Below are 20,885 nucleotides of genomic sequence, written 5' to 3'. Positions count from 1 at the left end.
TCCTTCTGAGTCCATATTAAGCAAGGCACATTGCAGTGGGGTGGTGATGTTCCCGCTTGTCTCCTACAATCATCCAGTGAGTGGAATAGTGGTAAGGTTTGCATTCATTGCTGTTGACAGATTTAAATGTTTATTTATGCAAAGTGTATTCACAATTAAACCATTCTTTTTTCTTTCTCCTTCACTGTGCTTCCTTCCAAATTATTCCTTTCTCTAAACAACATCTAAAGTGTGGTACTGAAGTGGTTTTTCTATCTATCCCATTGTACTTAATTAGCAAGTTGTGGCATTTATTTCTTCTTTAACATCCCTCTTTCTTTAAAAATCGTTATCTTTGTTTCGGTAAGTGGAAGACAAAATGTGGTCCACGGCAAGGAAATGAGATGTGAACCCTTCTACACTGCGTCTGTTCAGCCTGAGATGCCTGTGCTCTACATGGGGCAATGTAAGCACAAGTCATATCAGGCATTAAACCCCCATGAGAAACACATCAGAGTGAAGCACTAGGGCCCTAGCTAAACTCTTCTTGATATTTTAGTGTTTTAATCTCTATTTAATGTATTTTAATGAAATCATCAAAAATAATAGCATCTTCTTGGGAAAGACGTATTCTTCATTTATTCTTTTGTTCAGTACAATGAACTGACATTTCTAATATGTTGAGGAGAAGGTTGCACTTTCATATGTTACAAGATAAGCCCTTGAAATTTACTAGCCATCAGGATTTGCTGCTTTCAATGATTAATTACCTGTTGGCATACTTTTCAAAGGTATTATTCTCTTTAGCTATTTCCTTTCATCTTGACCTACCATTTTTTATGAATAGCCTTTCATGTATAGTTCAGAAGAATGTTAGTAAAGGTTTATTTTGTTTCTCCGGGTAGAGTTGCTGGTTTATAATTATAATGCAGTTCATAACCACAGTGAAAATGAACGCCCCAATAACTGTACCTCAAAGGAGCCAAAGTATCATTTTATGACAAATCTAATTCTTTAATACTTATGCAGAGACCTTAATAATCTGGACTAACTTGTCCCTTCAATTTATCACGCCACCAGAATTCATCCATCTATTCATTCAGCAAATTTTTATGGTGTGAATGCAGAGCTTGAGGCACTGTTCCAAGTACTCGAATACAACAATGGACAAAGCATAACCCCTGTCCTCATGGAGCTTATGTTCTAGAGCAGGTAGACAGAAGTAGATATAAACAAATTCATACATAATTTGCTTTGGAGAAGAAACAAGCAGGGTTAGAGGGACAGGGCATGCTGAGAGATAGGGGCAGCTTTCATATAGGGTGGTCAGGGAAAGCCTCTCTGTTAAGGTGGACATCTAAAGGAAAAACATCCCAGACAGAGGTATCAGCAATTTCAAAATCCCTTAGGTGAGAATATGGTTGGCATGTTCAAGGGACAAGCTAGGAAGCCAGTGTAACTGACATAAAGTGAAAAAAAAAAAAGGGGGCAAGTGAGAGACGAGAATAGAGAAGTATCAATAACTGGGATCAGATAACATATGACCTTATTGTCCAAGGTAAGGAGTTTGCCTCTGATTCTTGAGAAGGGAAGCCATTGGAGGGTGTTGAGTAGAGGAGCGACAGGATTTGCCTCATGTGGTAAATTATTGTTTTACTACAAGGGTGGCTTTTATGGCGCTAGTGGCCACTAACACAGTCAATTAGAGGGTGCTATCGAGGAAATCTACGGTCTCCCCCAGCCCTCATGGACTTCGCTTTGTTCTGCAGCTGCAGAATAAACATCACGGGCATGTGCTCCATGGGTCACAATGCAGTTGACAAGAATGTGTCATTAGCGCAATTCATCCCATCCATAATGCAAGGAGGGAAAACAACGAGTACATTCCTTTAACTCAGGCATCAGCAGTGCAGGAAAAACAGCTCCTGCTGAAGGGAGTCAGTAGCATCTTGATAAGCGAAAGCAAGCCTTAATGCCTTAAATGATGGCTCAGTGGCCTCAAGGAAGTAACGCACCTTCCTGAGCAGCTAATTTACTACCAGGCTGTGACTCAGGCTCAGGGAAAATCGAACCTATTATTGCTCACTCAAAATACAGTAAGCAACTTTGGATAAACGTTAAGACTATTTAAAAGAACAGAGAGTTAATGTTGCTAAGAAGACAAAATGTAATCTGCAGCAGTTCTCACACCGACTTTGTGTTTACGTCTGTCCTTTAGTGACAGGTTGCTGTGTACACACCCGTCTCTGCTTTCTCATTGGAACCGCACCGGTAATTTGATGTGTTGGCGCAAAGTTAAACACCGAAGTTCTGATGGCGTCACATCCATTTGATTTGTCCCCTCCTGGTTCTTTGTAACGCTAGAAAATTAGCAAAGTCCCTGACAACTGGGCATGGCCTATGGAGTCACCCCCAAAGCTCTGAGATTTGAAACTCTGTTAGTGTTCACTGAAAGGAGTATTCGTACTGTCTTTTATTCTGGTCACTTAGCTCACAGCCCCCCTGTTCATGCCTTTTCCCTGATTTTCTGCAAATATCTGGCTTCTGAAAACATTCTTTCAGTAAATCAGAATTGCAGAAAGTATAACTTCAGCGACACCAAAGTGTGTTTACAGCATATTGTTGCTGGCGATTGGAGTACTAGTAACCTCGCCGTGCAGGACAGCAATTTAACAATGGAGCCTTATTATCTTATATTGGCAGATGGTGTACAGTATCACTTGCAGTTAGTTACTATGATTAAATTAACTCGAGTTTGGCTAGTCATAGAATGTACGGGTTCTGTGTTCCTTTAGGTAATATCACAGTGGCAACTTTGATCATTCTCATGTGATTCTGAAGGATTTGTTTTTAGGTTTCAACATAAGCTATTACTGTTCTAATCTATACCTTGACCTGGGATGGTCATGCTTTTTCAGAGATTGGTAAATGCTTAGCTGCTGCTGCTGCTGACAATAGACCACTTAACTGTAACAGATGAAATTACTAAATGAATCCTTTGCAAATGAGATAAATGCTCAATCAGGTTATCGTAGTGGGAAGATATTCACCCACAGTAGGTCTGTATCTTGCTTGGCCACAATAGACTATGGAACTCAATTTTGGTCTGTTGTCTCTCACCGTAAGAACACACTTGGGGGCATTGCATGAGTTCTGGGTGCAGCTTGGGAAGTGCTCTTTGGACAGCTGTTGGGGGACAGCAATTGCTCTCCCCAGAGTGCTAAAGCACCGTGAGTATCGGCATCTAGTTTAGGAAAAATGGTGCACGCGATAGGCACTCAAAAAATCTTTGTTGACTTGAAGGCATACAACCCCCATAATTATGTAAGATAATCGGTCTTCATAAGTCAACCAGAGATGATACTGCACATTCTGCAAAATAATAAACATTATATAAAGATGTTGTTCAGAGAAGCTCTGATTCACTAGGCGAATCATACTTTGGGATTCTGTACACAAACCAATTCCTTTCCGGGGCCAGAAGTTTTACCTGCTTTACCTGGAGAACAGTATCGAGTAGCTAGGCTCATGTGAACGTGGTTTGTCTGATATGAACCAGCACGTGTAATTGAATGTCTTCCATCCTTTCCTGAACTATTGGCATTTGAGAGTCAACCAAAGAACAAGGGTGGGCTTTCTCCAGTGGTGGGCTTCAGAGCAGAGAGGAAATGGATCCACGACAGGCCCAAATTGGATGTTGAACCCATACAGCCCTCTCCCAGGAGACATAACTTGGGCAGAAAAGGAAAAGGATGTACATCTGGTACACCCTATCTCCCTTCCAGTCATCAACTGTTTATTGTAGTCGGAAGTCAGCATTTAACCAGTTCTGCCTGAAGCTCAGTGAGGGAGTTTCATTCTGAGGGCTGTGATCTCGCTGAAGGGCCATCTCCTTCTCTTTCTCTTGGGGAAGGAGTGTCGTTTGCACCCTCCTGATGCAGAGGGATATAGTAGGCACCCTCGTGTGGCAACATCCCAAATGTGTTCTCTCTGCGGGTTAAAAAAAGAGAAGCAATCCAACTGCTGATGTAATTCATGAATAGATGACGCAGCTTCTAATGACTTGGTGATACGATTTATCATGTCCCAATCACGTGCACGTAGAAGAACCTATGTGTGGAATCGATAGGAGCCATAAAACTAAATCCAAATATATTGTGACCATTTAAAGTTTTAGCCCCCTTGATTATCTTTAAAGTAATATATACAGCAGATTTGCCTGTATAGATTTTTCATCACCAGCCATCTGGTATAAATTAGTATGAGATAAATAATTTAGCTTCCTTCTGTTCAGATACAATTTCATTACCCTCTTCCTCGATACTGTGAAAAGTCTTCAGAAATAATCAATTGTAAAGTGCTTTTGCATTCCAGCCGAAGCTGAGCCTGGAGGTTCCTGGCATGCTGACGTTTGACTCTTTTTCCTCCGTGTGCCGTGAAAGGAAGAGGTGCCGATTATTAGCAAGTGGCCCCCAGAGAATTGCATACCCGGGGGCAGCCCCTGCTAAGTCACAGTGCGTGGAACCATGACATGAGGTTGCTCGGATGTTCCAGAAGTGCAAAGCATTTGTTTGAATTAAAAAATTAAGAAGGATGCAGGGCCTAAGAAAGCAACTCAAGAGAGATTAGTTATGTATTCCCCGTGACCCAGTAATTCTCTCTAATCACAGTGAATATCCCAGCTTCCGAAGCACACTAATTGGTTTGGAGGAGATATTTTTCCATTCATAAGAAAAATCTCTGCTCCTTTTGGTCCTGGCCTTACTTCTCCAATCTGGCTGGATTGGAGGAATCTTATGCTAAAGTTGTAGGAACACATGTGCGCGATTGTGGAGGGCCTTGAACACCAGGCCAGGGAGTTTGGATTTTATCCTGTAGGCAGCAGGGAGCCATTAAAAGATTTTGAACAGGAGGAATGTAAAAAATAGGACTTGATTTGGATGCGTGTTTAGTATAAAAGTGCAATGATAAGATATATTAAGGGGGTGTTATGGTTCTGTTCACAGCATGGATATAACTGGGGAATTCATCTCTACTAGCTGTCTAGTTCAGCTTTTACAGCATGCAAATTTTCAGGGCCAGCTGTAAGAGCTTGATGGTAAGAGAACAAAGCAAGAATTGATAATGTGAATATAATTGTAAAGAGAGGGATTTTAGTGGTCAAGATCACTGGTAACACAGAATAATAAGCATTTTAAAGGGTGACTGTAGAATTATTTGTTATTTTGTTGGAGTTCTTTGAAGTCACTTCTATGCTATATAATTACCTTAAGTTTTAAGTGTTCCCTGCAGGGATAATTTATATATTTTGCATTCTCATGCAAACGCTTTAACAGTCTACACTGTTGAAAATGGAAGCTGAAAATTATTGCAAACAGGTCATGGTTGTGCACAGCTTATGAAGTATTAATCATTTTGATATATCCTCGGAGTTTATATTATATTCTTGCATTGTGTTTTCAAACTCCGGTAATACTTAAGGTAACAAATATTTGAAAATTGAAATTGCATATTTTGATAAAGAACTGTAATTTGCCTATCTCAAAATTGAATGTCATCAAAACCCTTTAAAAAATTAATCTAAAAATGTTGCAGTATTTCAGGAAATCTAGAACAGACCAAATTTAATTTAAACTAAGCTATCAGAAGCTCATTTATGAATTGTAGCTGGATACTCGGTTTAAACACTCCTGTAAAGCATTGCGTTCTTAGAATTCAGGCTTCCCTGCAGTGGTTTCTCCCTAACCATAATATCAGGTGATGATTGTAATAAATGGCATCACAGGTGACCACAGTTTGGTCATAAATAGGGAACCGTTGTCTTGTTTACTGCACCATAGCTACACATCTGAGCATTACATTCCTCTTATGAAAATATAATTCACTTTATGATAGCAACGTTCATATTTCGAAGTATCTTATTTTAATGAATTTTGCACTCATCCTGAGTTTCTCGAAAGACCTGGATTCCCTTTTTCTTTTCTTTCGGAGATGGATGTACATTACACATAGGAAAATCTCGAGGAAGAAATAGGTTTATTCGCTTATCAGGCTCCTCTATAGATACTAACTATAGATACTAACAGAAGAACAACCTGGCCTAGGTGGCTTCTCAGATTTTACCCTGAGGTCTGAGCACACCTGGGAATTGGGACAGGAAACAGATTTTCTCCAACAAGTGAGATGGCTCACTTTCCCACCTTCCCCCTTGTACGGTGGCATTTCTCAAAGGCCACAGGATTACAGAATTGGGAAAGAGAAGAAATCATCGCATTGACTTTCTCTGTGTTCACTTCTGGTTCTCTTTTTGTCTGCCACCCCCGTCTGTCGGTCTGTCTGTCTCTATTGCGAGCGTATGCACGTACGCAGGACTCTGATTAGGCTGGTTTTACCGTTACCCACCTCTGTGCCTGGTTTCAGTAAAATTGCTCTGGGGTCATCCCCTAAAAACTCCAAGTGTAGAGAGGTCCCTGAAAAGAAAAAAAAGAAAAAAAACCCAAGTGTGCTGAGATTCAGAGATGAATATTTTTCAGTAGAAGAATGAAGTTTTCATGGCATGAGCTAGGAGAATGTTCCATGGACACATTTACGTAAGATCCATGGGAAGCTGCCTGGCCTGATGGAGAAGCCAGTGGCAGACCGGCTGGCGGGCTTGGCTTGTGCTCTGAGTTAAAGCTCTTCCTTCCCTCTGCAGCCCAGGGCCAGTTAGCACTGCTGGGTCCTCGGTGTTTTTCAGCCCTTAGAGATCAGGTTGCCTTAAAATAAGGGTCTCTCACGTGTCAGCACCAGCTACCTTAAACAGATTTCAGCTTCCTCTGGAAGGAGCTGCTTCCCTGCTCTGGATTCATTCTCTAAAAGAAAGTGTGAAAGCCAGATTCCAGTGTATTAATATCTCTGGTTTCATTTCTTCAACTGTTAAAAAAAAAAAGGTCTACCAAATCCATTGTAATCATTACCTTTCTTATCATCATCATTATTAAACTGTCCCTTATCTGTCATTCGACTGCCAAAACTGTTTAAGCAGTTGTAGAAAACTTTAAAAGTAGGCGCTGCTTAAACATAAGGTACTATTAGATTTTTCAGTATTGTTGTTATTAGTAACCTGCATTATGAAAGTAGAACTAGAAAAACACTGGTTTAGAACAAAAGAAATGAGATCATAATGTTGTACTTTTGTGGCATAATAATTAAAATGAGACATGTAGATGTCGTTTGGGCCATTAATACTGGATTAGTTCACAAATCTCTTTAATGTCATGTGGGTTCACTGATACACATTACAGTAATTCAAATTTTAGAATCCTAGGATATTTTAAACCCCAAATTAAGAGCGCATGTACTGTTACCCTTGCAAAGGAATCACAACGAAAGTAATCCTCACCCATACAGTTAATGTGTAACGTGAACCTCTCTGTGAACCGGAAAGCTGCTTCTCTACTCCGTTTGTTTGCGTTGACAACCACTAGTTTTCATACCAGTTTCAAGTTGGGAGTGGGGTGGGGAGGAGGCTACATTCTCCTAGCTGTCACATGAACAGAAAATTAAGTCAAGGCAAGGGATCCCGCAGTCTGTGAGCACCTACACGTACACTAGCTGCTTTCCATGCCCTCTGCAGTCCTCCCTGGGAGGCACATGGTGCTATTCTCCTCTTAGAGATGCAAGATCAGAGCCCAGGTAAATTGCCCAAAGTCAGAAATCTGGAAGGTGGAAGAGGCAGGTTTGAACAGAGCTCTTTGGTGTTCAGAGAGCCAGGGCACACGAATCGGAGGAAGGGCTGAACCTTCAGCCAATGTTGGAAGTGTCCATTGAGAAGAGAATTGACATCACAGCTCTTGTCTACACAGTGACTGGGTGAAAAGGCGCACTTGCAATTGAGTTCATAAGGGAATGGCTTGTTAAGGGCTTCTTTCCTGTGGCTTTCTCACTTGTGAGGTGGTAGAACTCCTCTCTCAGGCCATTCTGAAGCTGGTACAGAGGCCTGCTGTCGAGATTAAGTCAGATCGTTATATACGCAAACGGGCCTAGGCTCTCGGGGTAAGGAGTAGTTGAGAATGAATTCTTCCATTTGAGTCTTAACTTAATGAATTGACTACCCCTGAGTACTACTGACTACCCCTGACTACCCCTGAGTACTACTCAGACTCATGGTAGGTGACTGTCGCAAGCATCCTTTCATTAGCTCCTTCCAAGGGGCAAGTGTTAGTGGAAATGTGCTCTCTATATAGAAAGAGGACTCTGTAAGATTTCCTATCCCCAGAAGTCATTTGCAGGTGTTATGTGATGTGGCAGTCCAATAGCCCTCTACGACATCTTTCTCATCCTTGGTTTATAGATGAGGCCTTTGCACCCTGCCCTGTGATTCCAGGTTTTCTGGTTTGCAGTGGAAAGCAGGCATTAGTGATTTCCTTCTGAGCAGTGGCACTGCTTTCCTTCCTGTGCAAGAGAAAAAATAAGAAGATTTCTCTGAAAGTCTTTGAAGAAGTAGACTCCTGGCAATTGTAAATGACTCTCTTCTACAGAGACAGACCCTCTCAAATCTAACACAACCGCTATCCAGTACAAATCAGAATTACCACCTTCACAATTGCCTGCAGTACTAGAACAAGCTATGCACCCACGTGGGTATGATTTTATTTTTAATAGGCCACCTACCTTGCCAGAGTTTTTTCAATTGATCTACGCAGAAAGAACCTTTCTCCTTTGCATGACAGTTTGTTGGATGTCTAGGAAAAGTTTTCAGAGTTCCCAGGCTTTGAATTTTTGGACAGGAGCTTGGAAGAGCTATTTAAAAGGATACAACCTACTAAGCTTATTCTCTCGCTGACTACAAATACTTCCAAAGTATTTTGGAAGCCCATGGGCTTAGATCCCCCTGTGAAGTTATTATACAGAGGAATCTTGCCACAAATTAGAAAGCTTCTTCACAGTAACAGAGAATAGTTAGCTAATGGTCACAGATTAATTCCAGTAACCAGCCAAAAGACAGGAAAGTTTATTTTTAGAAATCATATCTGATATTTGATTCCCCTTTCAAAACACATAGGTCAGCCCTGCTTATAAGAAAAGCCAACAGCACGAGTTAATACACATAATAGACAAAAAAAGTTGGAGAGAATTACTCACTTTAGAGAAGTGTTCTTCAGTTGAAAAAAATGCTTTTCCACAGATTTTTGTTCAACAGCAAGATTTAATCTAGTAAGATTAAAAAAAGTAATATGATGGCCACAGTCTCTGTAACATATGTAAAGTGAAATCCATCTTCTGCTAATTGGATTCTTAACCAATCTGTATTCTTCTGCAAGGCTTGGGTCAGACTGACACTGCCTTGGGCCAGTTATACAACCCTGGAGACGTATGGCCTGTCCCTCTTCTTTGTCACAAGTCTCAGCAAGTTACTTCCATTTCAAAATGTATCTGCTGACCAGGTTTGGAGCTGAGTGAGGCCTTAGGATCATGTAATTTTTTTATCACAACAAAAATCACCCCTCTTAGGCTCTGTAAGGGATATGGTGTTTTTGTTTTGTCTCCTGCTTTATTGTAGCTTATTTCAGTGTATTTTATAAAACAAATTGTAAAATTTGACATTGCATGAGACGGCTCTACAGAAATATATGACAATCCAGAACAAGCCAATACAAAGGACTCAATGAACCCCAGGGCTAAAATGTGGTCATATCTGCATCCTAATTCTGTTTTAAACAGGGCATCGGTTGACAAACTCATTAACTTTTTTTTTTTTTCATTTTTTGTTTGTGAAGAGTTGAGAAAAAGCAATACTCTGCTGCCCTATTTTGTGGGCTCAACATAAGGTAAATGAAAATGTCTACTAGATATCTTGGAATACAAAACTGCTACCAAGAAATTTCACTATAACCATATGAGGAGAAATAGTCCCATGTGCATATTCTTAATTATAATCTGTGTTTCTTTACAAATGGTTGCCAGTTAGCATGGGTACTTTGAAGTCATTTTGTGGCATGGTATTTCACGAAGCCCATTTTTCAGTGCTTCATTTCTTTAGTGCTGTGGCTTGAAGCACTGCAGCCTTTTCAGCCGACTGCAGACCAAAATGACAAATGGAAGGAAGCAAAACAGTTTTCGGGGAACCAAGCTTGGAGGAGAACACTGAACACTGAGTGTCATTCATGTGCAGTCCTAATTTTTGGCAGAATTTATCTCCTTCCGTGTTAATAAAACACATATAGGCAGATCCTTTCTTTAGAAATTGATTCCAGGGTGAAAAGAACTTCGAAAAGAAGAGAGAATTTATTTATTTTGCCTTGGTTTTCTGGGCATGTATTATCAGAGTAATCCCACGTTTCATGCGAATGGAGCTTTACAATTTTCAGAGCTTCTCTCACATACATCATCTCATTGGCTCCTCGTCCATCCTGTAAGGTCAGGTGTTCCCCCCCCCCCCCCGCCATTTTACAAAAATCAAGTTAATAGAATTTAGTTGCAATGTCTGCTATTTGCGGACCCAAAGACCAAGAGTATCAGTCTAATGCTTATATCTTGGTTACCAGGAAATCTCTTTATTCTTGCAGCTGCAGCATCAGTTTTATCTTTATTGGTCCCGCTTCTCTTCCTCCCTCTCCACCTCCCTCCCTCCATCCTTCCCTTCCACTCCTCCCTCTCTCCTTCCCTCTCCAGTTTTTTAAATTGAATTTATCTGTAGACTGCTTTCCTACTTTTATCACCTACTCTTTCTGCCCTGGCAGGCAAGTTCTGACTTGTCAGTCTCTCCTCTAAAACAGCCCTCTATTCATACCCCGCCACGTTTAACCCTTTTTTGGATCTGTATAAGCTAGCTCCCAAGTCCTCTTCCTATGACATTCCATTCTTTCCATTATTTATTTCACCAGAGTTATATTGATCATTGACTCTAAGCCAGGCCCCATGCTAGGAGCTGCCCTCAAGTATCCCACAGTCCAGAGGATATCTGAGTGAACAAACCAAGCTCTGTTTATCCTGAATTAATAATTTTGTTTAGCTACAGTGCACTGGCTAAGTATTGATTCCCTCTTCCCCAACCTCTTCTTTCCCGCGCTTTGATCTTAGTAATAATGAAGTTCATTCACATCAAATATACCCTGGGAGAGAACATGAAAATCCTGAATATAATAATTAATCCTGGATTTTGAAATCACCGATAGAGGGGAAGCTTATATAGAGAATATAGGTAGTTACAGTGTCACCCCCCATATTTTAAAGATTCTATTTTGTTTTCTTTCTTAACAGAGTTGAAAATCTAATTTTAATTTGCATATTATTTTCTTTAGGCTGGGGAATAATTGACGCACACAAGTCAGACCTGCTTCAATAACCTGCTAACTTTAAATCTAGAAAATTAATTGTCATCAGAACGTGGCTGAGAATTAGAAGAGTGACCCTTGCTATTGGCAGTGATTGTTAAATTAATTGGATCTTCAGGCTACTGAAAATGTGGCCAGAAGAGAGGAGGAAAAGAGAAGGAAGTGAGAGGATTAAAGGGAGAGATAGATCAGTTATAATGTGTTTATAGCACCTGCTGAAAAGAGGAAATCATGTTTCACTAGGTTCATTTTTTAAAGTTTCTTTAAACGCTCACTCATCGATGTCTAAACTGTTTTTCTGTGTTCTGTGATGCCAATGAAAATATTACATGTGAATAGAACAAAATGTATTGAGAAACATTCACCTCTACCAGGATTTGTGCGCTTGACATAGCGTATACATATGTGAAAGCTTATATTCAATGTTCAGGCTTTGTTCAACAGTCTAGGACCTCAGTGTTGCCATTTTATGTATGGACAACCTGAGCAGACTCTGCTGCTCTCTTGAGATCCAAGGAAATCAGCGCAACGCATTTAAAAAAGATTTCTTTTGAGAGAAATGTGTTCAAAGGAAACGTTTACAGTAGTCACGGCAGGACTTCCCTGGCTGTCCAGTGGTTGAGACCCCACGCTTCCATTGCAGGGGGCACAGGTTCAGTCCTTGGTTGGGGAACTAAGATCCTGCATGCTGCATGGCACGGCCAGAATAGTCATGGCGCTCCTCAAAGTCTACTGAGGTACAGACTCAAGTGAAACACTGCCACCCTATCTGTTGGTAGCATAGCTGAAAATACAAAAGCAGGGGGCAAAAGTATGAAAAACCTGCTATTAAGGCCTATGTTTGCCGAATGACTTCTTTTAATCAGGAAGGCACTTAGTCGTGGTGTGTGTACTGTGCTATCGTAGATGTGTTTAGGGCACGGGAATGGCGTACATGATATACAGATGTTTTTGAGCGCTCACCTTTTTGGATATGGCTATTGAGGATACAGTTGCACATCACCTGCTGAGTGACGAGGCCCTTACTTGGCTCCCTTCAAGGAAGCCACCATCACAGCCCATGCTTCTTCTGAACTGGCTCCAGCTCCAGGAGGCCGGAGAGTTACGCATCTCCTCCATACTTTGCCCTTGGTGCCAGGGGCAACTCAAGGCACCGTTGCTTCTTCTGACCCTAAAGAGGATAGCAATTTACCCAGGTCCAGAGCCTTTGTTCTGGGCCAAAATGCTTTGTAGCACACCATTGTATCTGGGGGTTCTTTGCATATATCCAATGTTACTGATTGCGTTAATGCCTTATTCTCTTGCCTCTCAAAGTCTGTGTGGAGGTATGTCCTGATAAGGGCAGCTGACCATCACCATTTGTAGCTGTAAGTATTCTCCTATATGCTCTATTGACCTGATGTTGAGGGTTTCAAATGTTTTCTTCTTGTCAGTGGTATTTCAACCTCCAAAGAACTATTTTGCCCTTAATAGTGAGTAAATTGGTAAAAAAGAGAGGTATTAGGTTTTGCTCCTGGATCTGCTCATTCTGCAAATGTAGATTCTTCATTCGTCACCCAAAATATGATCACTGTAACTAACTAGTATGGATTCCTTGGATAAAAAGTTCAATATCCACTGAGAAGAAAACTAACCTTGAACTTTAAGGGGAATAGAGATGATGATTACAGAGAAGAGATTTTAGAGAGATTGAATATCTATATTTTTTTCAGAGTTATTCCTCTGAACATTACTAACATTATTCCTCTGAAATTAGTATAGATATGCAAGAGAGGTAAACAACTTTTAAGAGAAATCGATGCATAAAAGGTTAGAAGATATAAAGCGCCTTTTCTTTTGTATTCATGCCAAATAATTTCTTAGTGGCTGTGCAAGGAATGCTTGACATCTTTTTAATTCATTTATTATGATAGCAGGTATTTATCTAATGCATATTAAATGCAGAGCACAATGACTACTGCCTCTATTTAGTGCCTACTATGTATCAAGGCCACTACGGTACCTTTTTCGAGAGCGCTAATAATCAGCTTCAGGTCAATCAAAGGAGATTGATTCCTTGCCAGATGTCTACCTGGTATTCTCTGAATAGGGCTTCTCTGGTTAGGGTCCGATCCAATTTCTGTTATTTCTGTGAACCACTGCTGAGACAGAGAGAGGCAGCTGCACCCCTCTTCCCTTTGGTGGCCCTTCCTGTATTGGGTGGGATGTTCAGATCTTTCTACATTTGATAAAAATCAAGCCTCTTCTGCCTATTCCTTCCAGCACTGGATAAAATGACAGTGTCACACACAGAGAACAGAACACTCCTTTGGTTGCTTCAACATTCTTTTTTTGGCCTCATTTTCCTCCCTCTCTACTGAGTTCTTGAGTCCAAATTTAGTGGTGATGACTAAGAAGTTGCCAGGATGTGACAGAGCATTCAGTTCATTGAGTCCTTCCTTGCCATTTTCCAATAGTTGTAACAATTGCCGAGTTTTTTCCTCCTCATGTTGTAGGTGCCGGTATCTGTGTAGTATCTATTATTCTGAACAGTTACGAAGTCACACATGCAGGATCTGTCCCTGCAATGACAACCTCCTTCTATACACAGCTGATTTCGTTCTATGGTATTCAGGAAATTCCCTGCGGACTTTTTACTGGTTGATACTTCTGAATCCTGGAATTTCTGAATTCAATCTGAATCTCTGCAATGCAGATCCTGTAAGCAATGACCAAGTGGTCTGCTATGTGCTAGACAGTATGACCAGTCCTTTATGACTGGAAGGTGGATTCAGAAATAAGACAAATTCCTTGCCTTCTGGAGCAAGGAATGCACACGCCTGGGTCACGGGGCCATGCTGGAGATGTAGATAGAGTTTCCAGGAGCACAAATATGAGTGTCATCGGTTCTGATTGGCAGAGATCATATATGATTCCAGGAGCAGTCATATTTGAGCTAGACCTTGAGGAATGAGAGGAAAGCCAGCAGGTAGAGAGGTACAGAAATGACATGAATGGCGTCTGTAAAGGCACAAAGGCACACATGGTTCTGTGGTGGAGACAAGGCATGGTAGCGACTGAGTTGTGAAGATTTATTTATTTGTTTATTTATTTATTTATTTATTTATTTATTTATGGCCGCACCGCGCTGCATGTGGGATCTTAGTTCCCCGACCAGGGATCGAACCCGCGCCCCCCTGCATTGGAAGCGCAGAGTCTTAACCGCTGGAACGCCAGGGAAGTCCCTGGATTGTGGAGAATTTTAAATGCCACATCAGGTTGTCATTTTACGCTAGGCAAGGCGAAACCAACATTCTATACAACTGTCCTCATCCCTAGAGGACACATGGAGACTCTTTTAGTCAGATTTCTTTGTAGACATACCTTGGCTTTCCCTATGTTGAGAATTCTACAAAGAGGAGCGTTCACAGCCCATAAATAGAACACTTTTGTTCCTACCACGTGATAGTTGCCTTCGAAGTACGTTGCTTCTTGAGTAGGTTGAATTTGTGTGAATCTTCTGAGGCTCTATCAAGTATGCCCCTAGGCTGAAATTATCCCAAAAGATGACTCTGATCTGTGCACCCTGGAAGCCAGATGGGGGAACCAGTGAGATTACTGAGTGAAACAGATTTTGTGGATTTCCAGAAAAAAGTGTTCAATTATTTAACATTAAGAAAAAGGCTGCCTCCTTTGAGGAATCTGTCCCTCTTTGCTGAAGTGATCCTCTGATGGTGAATCACTGTCTGTTGCCCAGATAGTGTGCTTTGCTTGGAATGCTATCTGACATGAAGGAAGGTAGGACCATGGAGACATCATTCAGAAAAGACAGGTGTCCAGAAAGCTTGCAATATTTTTATTGCAAGGTGGGTTTTTTTTCAGGGTTTTATCAAAACTTATTCCTGATAATATCTCAGGAAAATAGTACAAATCGAATGGCTTCCTTAGTGCCACTGTCACATGTAGCTCACTTCGCATTTTCCTCATCATTTTTACTCCAAGTGGACCCACTGCTACTCTATGGATTACTTAGAGATTAAAATCTGCTGTTCATTTCACTTTGCTTATAAATGGATATTTTACATAGCTGTTTATTGCATACATACACATATTGCAAAACTTGAACGAAGGTTTTCTGGGTTTTTTTGTTTGTTTTCAAAAACAGTCTATTGGGTCAGGAACCCTTCTTTTGTATGGGCAAGTCCAAAGAAAACATGGCCACGTACATGGCAGGAAATCACATTGCCGGGTTCAAAGTCTCCTGGCCTGCTCTCTCATGTCTACTTGTAGAATTACTGTAAATTCCTTGTTTCTATATTGATTTGTGTGAAATGTTACTGTAAGGCAAGGATGGGGTGATGAGGGAATTTTTTTTTTTCTTTTTAAGTCAAGGTCCAATGATCTGAAAAAAAAATCAATTTGGTTTATCTAAAAGTAAAAGGTAGTCTTTCTTTGTAGCACCTCTTTAGAAATCTAGGCAAGCATTGTAACAGTATAACACAGATTTCAGCCTGGAGCAATTGAAAATTTATAGTACATAGTAACTGGATAATCTATGAAAATTAAGTACAAGGATCGGATGTTTATTTTCTCATATTTAATCCCAAAGGGAACAAAGCTCCATGTGGCAGTTTTATGCTTGTCTTTTCAATCTTTGGCTCCTGTATTTTTCTAATACATTACACTTAGGTGGCTGGTTCTAATTTTTCCATTACCTTATTACAAAGAGAGCTAATCATTGATCAGTAGCACTTGCACTTAGGGCTTTTTCTAAAGCATCACATGAAATGTTATATATAGTTTTAGTTTCCAATGATAATTGTTTCTGCTATTAAAACAGAACACCAGTCATAACAAGCTCTAACAAAGTTATGCCCTAAACTCCTGAAGGATAATACCATATGGTTCTCCATGAAATTCATAGCTATAAATATTGAGCTTTTGTTTATTTACTTCTCTTGTAGGAACATTTCACACCTGAGTGCAAATTCAAAGAATCGGTGTTTGAAAATTATTATGTGACATATTCATCAATGATATACCGTCAGCAGCAGTCAGGCCGAGGGTGGTATCTGGGTCTGAACAAAGAAGGAGAGATCATGAAAGGAAACCATGTGAAGAAGAACAAGCCTGCAGCTCACTTTCTGCCCAAACCACTGAAAGGTAAACTTGATATTATACCAGCTGTGGATTAAATGAGTATCGGTATTGAAATCAATCCTTTATCACGCTTTCGAAAGTGGAATGCAATTCTTCCATACTAAGGCATTTATACAAAAATTCAGTAACGTTTTACACTTAAAAAAACACTAAAGCATTGACAATAGCATCTCACCTCCTGATTTTAACTTTTCCATAGTATATCTGCACGTGGTAACACCTTTCTTATGTGGAAATAGCTTAATTGCTAACTCAGGACAGCCAAGAACCCCAAATTATGCCAAAATGATCCCTGGACAGAAACACAGGTGCTAAAATGTGTGCATACTTAACACTTATCAGAAAGCTCCTTGGGCCCATCTCTCTAAGGGCCCAACAGTATTGTCCCAACAATTTTCATTCATTCATAGTTTTGCTTTTTGGTCATTAATAGCAGCTTAGTAGCAAATGAGAAAGGGTGAGGGAGAGGAATGGGCTGCAGGAAGTAGGGATGTTAGAAGCAGTGAGATGTGGTGGAAAAGCGGTAGAAAATCCAGGCAGAGAAGAGCGGTTTACAGGAGGGGCAGACCATCCAGTCAAATCAACACAGCGCCCTTTGACAGCACATTTTCTGGAGCCAGATTACTTGGGTCCAAAGCCCAGCTTCCGCCTTTACTAACCAGATAGTCTTGGGCAGATTATTGAGCTCAAGTTCCTTCTGTAAAATATGGATAAAAGCACCTGCCTCATGGGATTCGCATGTGGATTAAATGAGATAACACACGTGAAGCACTTACAACAGTATCTGGCACGTTCTAAGTGCTCCATAAGCGTAAGCCAGGGCTGTTATTTACAGCACAACAATAATATTTACCATTTGTTGCATTAAGAACTGTGCTAATACTTAGAGTCTTGGAGAGTTTCATTTTAAAGTCTGAGAGAAATCCGTGTTTGAAAATGTTTTCATTTTTAATATTTGCCTTGCACAGCATGCTGTGGATCATATTTAAACTTCTAAGAGCATTATTAAACGCATTTTTCATTAATCCTCTCATATATCTAAAACCATCAGTGATGGAAATTAGGCATTAGAATTCTCTAGACGCTTCTGTACCAAGATTGGATTTTGCTTCATCTGGTCCAGTCCGCTCTCTACTGAGTCCTTGAAAGCGGCATTTTTCAGGTTTGGCCTCCAGCCTGGAAGCCTAGTGGGCAGAAGGAAAGTTGAGGGCCATTGCGGTGGCCTTTGATGCCGTGTCTCTGTGCTTTGCAGTGGCCATGTACAAGGAGCCGTCTCTGCACGACCTCACGGAGTTCTCCCGATCTGGAAGTGGGACCCCAACCAAGAGCAGAAGTGTCTCCGGCGTACTGAATGGAGGCAAATCCATGAGCCACAATGAGTCAACGTAGCCAGTGAGGGCAAAACGAGGGCTCTGTAACAGAACCTTACCTCCAGGTGCTGTTAAGTCTAGCAGTCCTTCACCCAAAAGTTCAGATTTGTCCGTGACGTTTACCAAACAAACAAGGCAGAGTTCACTACTTTAATCTGCCATCAAACCTTCTTCTCATCCATACAAACGCCCCATAATTTAGATCGAGCTTGTGCAAAAAAAAAGAGTGCCAAGCATGATCAGTGAATTAAATCTGGGAGAAGGACTGCCCAATTTTCTCATGATCTCACCTATGCTTTGGGGAAGACAAACCAAAAACATTTCACAGCACTAATGCTGATTAAAACAATTGCTCTCCAACCAAGAAAATTGAAAAGACCACCATTGTTCTTCAAAAACAAACAACAAAACAAAACAACAAAATTAACTGCTTCAATGTTTTGTAGGGGCAAACAAAATTCTGTGAACCGTGTTGTTTTCTTGGCTTAATGTTTTCAATCTATGCTTGATTCGTATGTATTCTTTACTTTGGTATAGCACAACTTTATGATTTCTGGAATTCAATGGTTCTATTGACTCTGTGTCACTTAATCCAACTCAACCAAATTCAGGGTTGAAGCTGAATTGGCATCTCAGGCTCAAGGTAACAATGTTCTTGTGATTTTACCAAAAATTTTTTTTTCCTTTACAGTCGTAGTATTCTGATCAAGTTCTTGTGCTGTACTTTGTGCGTAGAAATTGTGTTGTGTTGTCAACCCCAGTCAGTAAAGGTTACTTAAAAAAAAAAAGATTATCCTCAAGTATAGATTTCTCTTAATTCCATTTGTGTTATCATGTTAAACTATTATTGTGGCTTCTTGTGTAAAGACAGGAACTGTGGAACTGTGATGTTGTCTTTTGTGTTGTTAAAATAAGAAATGTCTTATCTGTGTATGTATAAGTCCTCCTGTCATTGTATTTGGCGTGTGAATATTGTGTACAAGGAAATGTTAAGACTGGTTACCCCTAAACAACATATACTTATACCTGCTTCTGGAAAAGTGTTTAAGACTTAGCTAGGTTTCCATTTAGATCTTCATATCTGTTGCATGGAAGAAAGTTGGAATCTTGGCATAGAGTTGCATGATATGTAAGATTTTGTGCATTAATAATTGTTAAAATCTGTGTTCCAAAAGTGGACATAGCATGTACAGGCAGTTTTCTGTCCTGTGCACAAAAAAGTTAAAAAAATTTGTTGAATATTTGTTGTTGTATACCCAGATACGCACCGAATAAACTCTTTATATTCATTCAAAGAAAAATCCTCCAATGTGTATTTATTGAGCGTCCATTATGTGCCGTGAACTGTGGTAGAAACTGGAGTTGTTACACACTGAATTATGTACATCAGGTCCCTGCCCTCAGATAATGTACAGTCTAGAGATTTATATTAACACGAACACTCTTGAAAGTGTAGTTATTGTACTGGTTGTTGTACTTGAACTTCACATTGGAACAGAAGAATTCTCATTCCCATTCAGTGATGCATTGTACGAAAGACACCTATGTTCTAGTACCCTCCCTGCCTTTCACACTGTCATTTCCCCCTCTCTGTTTCTCATTTCTCTCAGTAGAGGGAAAGAACGGGACTAAATATCTCAAGTCCTTTCCACCTCTGAGAACTGAAGGAAAACATAAACATTTTCTTTTTTTATTAAAATTTCAAAACATATATTAAAATTGAAAGATTTTTATAGTGAACGTTGGTAAACCTACACCTGTGTTCCACCATTAACATATTACTATACTATACATCTATCCGTCCATCAATTTATCAATCCATCTTATGTTTGACACATTTCAAAATAAATTGCAGACATCTGTACACTTCCTCCTAATTCCTTATGTATACCTGTAACTAGAGTTCAATGTTCGTTTGCAGTTTTTTCTCTTATTTTTATTTTTAATCTTTTGGCCCCACCGCGCGGCATGTGGAATCTTATTCCCCGACTAGGGATTGAACCCGCGCCCCCTGCATTGGAAGCGCAGAGTCTTAACCACTGGACCAGCAGGGAAGTGCCTGCAGTTTTTTCTCTTAATATAAAACTTACAATGAAGTGCACATATCTTTAGTGTATGTTTGTTGAGTTGACAAATGCATACATTTGTGTAACCATAAACATTTTCAATGTTGATGACTTTTCACTAGCTCCCCAAAGCTGCCATTGCCTGGTTATGATGCTTTCGGAGTAGTCGATGTAGGTAAGTAAGAGTGGAGGAACAGGTGAAACATAATTGACTGGCACTTTTCAGGGCATCCATCAGATAAAGTTACCGGGGCCCCAAGCAGCATGCTTTTGCACAGAGGGGAGGCTGCCCATTCCTAAAATGTCTGGGCCAGATTCAGCAGGAGCTCCTAGCCCAGCCCAGCTCAGCTCAGTCACCTTGTGATCCCGTCTTAAGCCTTCATCCTGCCAGAGCTGTAAGGTCCAGCTTGCATGAAAGAGGCTACCTGCCCAGCTTGGACAGGAGCCTGGGTACCATATACCATAAGTAGACTTGCTCAACCCTGCCCCCTGTTCGGTCTCACTCATTTTCAGTCCGTAGAGAAAAGTAGTGCATTGTCTCACTCTTGCTCCAAGGACTTTAAGGTTTGGTTATTGATTAGTTTGCTTGCGGCTCTTGCTTTTTCATTGTTCAGGAATAGCATAGGTCTACTAGTCATAAACAAGTCAGTACCTTGGTGTCTTGGGGAAGCCTGGCATAAATAAGAAGGGGCCAAAATGCCCAGGAATAATCCTTTAGTCCCAACATTCTCAACGAGCTGCCACAAGTTGTTTTTAACAGAAGGTAGTGTTTAAATAAATCAATACTTAAATCATCCTCCAAAATACCTCCCTACAAACAGTGATACTTTCACACATCTTCATTACACACACACACACTTCAGTATCATTTCTCATGGTTGAAAATATTAGCCCTGCCACATGTGTTCCAATGTTTCAGTTTCTATGTGGGCATTCTTGAAGAGCTTTGTAACAGCTGCAATTCTGTCATCATGCAGGAAGTCTTTCTAGAACACCCAATGGATGGTTTTCAGTAT

At 40.5% G+C, this 20,885-nt stretch overlaps 1 protein-coding gene and 1 long non-coding RNA gene across 7 annotated transcripts in view; one reads left to right on the top strand and one right to left on the bottom strand.

The window, feature by feature from the left end:
- The window catches only part of FGF13 (fibroblast growth factor 13), a 528,165-nt gene extending 509,306 nt beyond the window's left edge, over positions 1–18,859 (top strand). For all 6 annotated transcript variants that reach the window (XM_082445451.1, XM_082445446.1, XM_082445447.1 and 3 more), the window contains 2 exons: positions 16,238–16,436; positions 17,686–18,859. In XM_082445451.1, the coding sequence (XP_082301577.1) occupies positions 16,238–16,436; positions 17,686–17,822 (336 nt within the window). In that variant the 3' untranslated portion in view covers positions 17,823–18,859. The remainder of the gene's footprint in view (positions 1–16,237; positions 16,437–17,685) is intronic.
- Positions 1–20,885, bottom strand: part of LOC309652052 — an 877,231-nt gene that overhangs the window by 247,541 nt on the left and 608,805 nt on the right. The gene's annotated exons all lie outside the window — the stretch shown is intronic.

The sequence above is a fragment of the Balaenoptera physalus genome, assembly GCF_965194825.1.
Source record: "Balaenoptera physalus genome assembly, chromosome: X".
In the NCBI taxonomy this organism is placed as follows: Eukaryota; Metazoa; Chordata; class Mammalia; order Artiodactyla; family Balaenopteridae; genus Balaenoptera; species Balaenoptera physalus.
The sequence above is the reverse complement of the archived record's forward strand: the minus strand, read 5'-3'. Positions and strand labels throughout refer to the sequence as shown.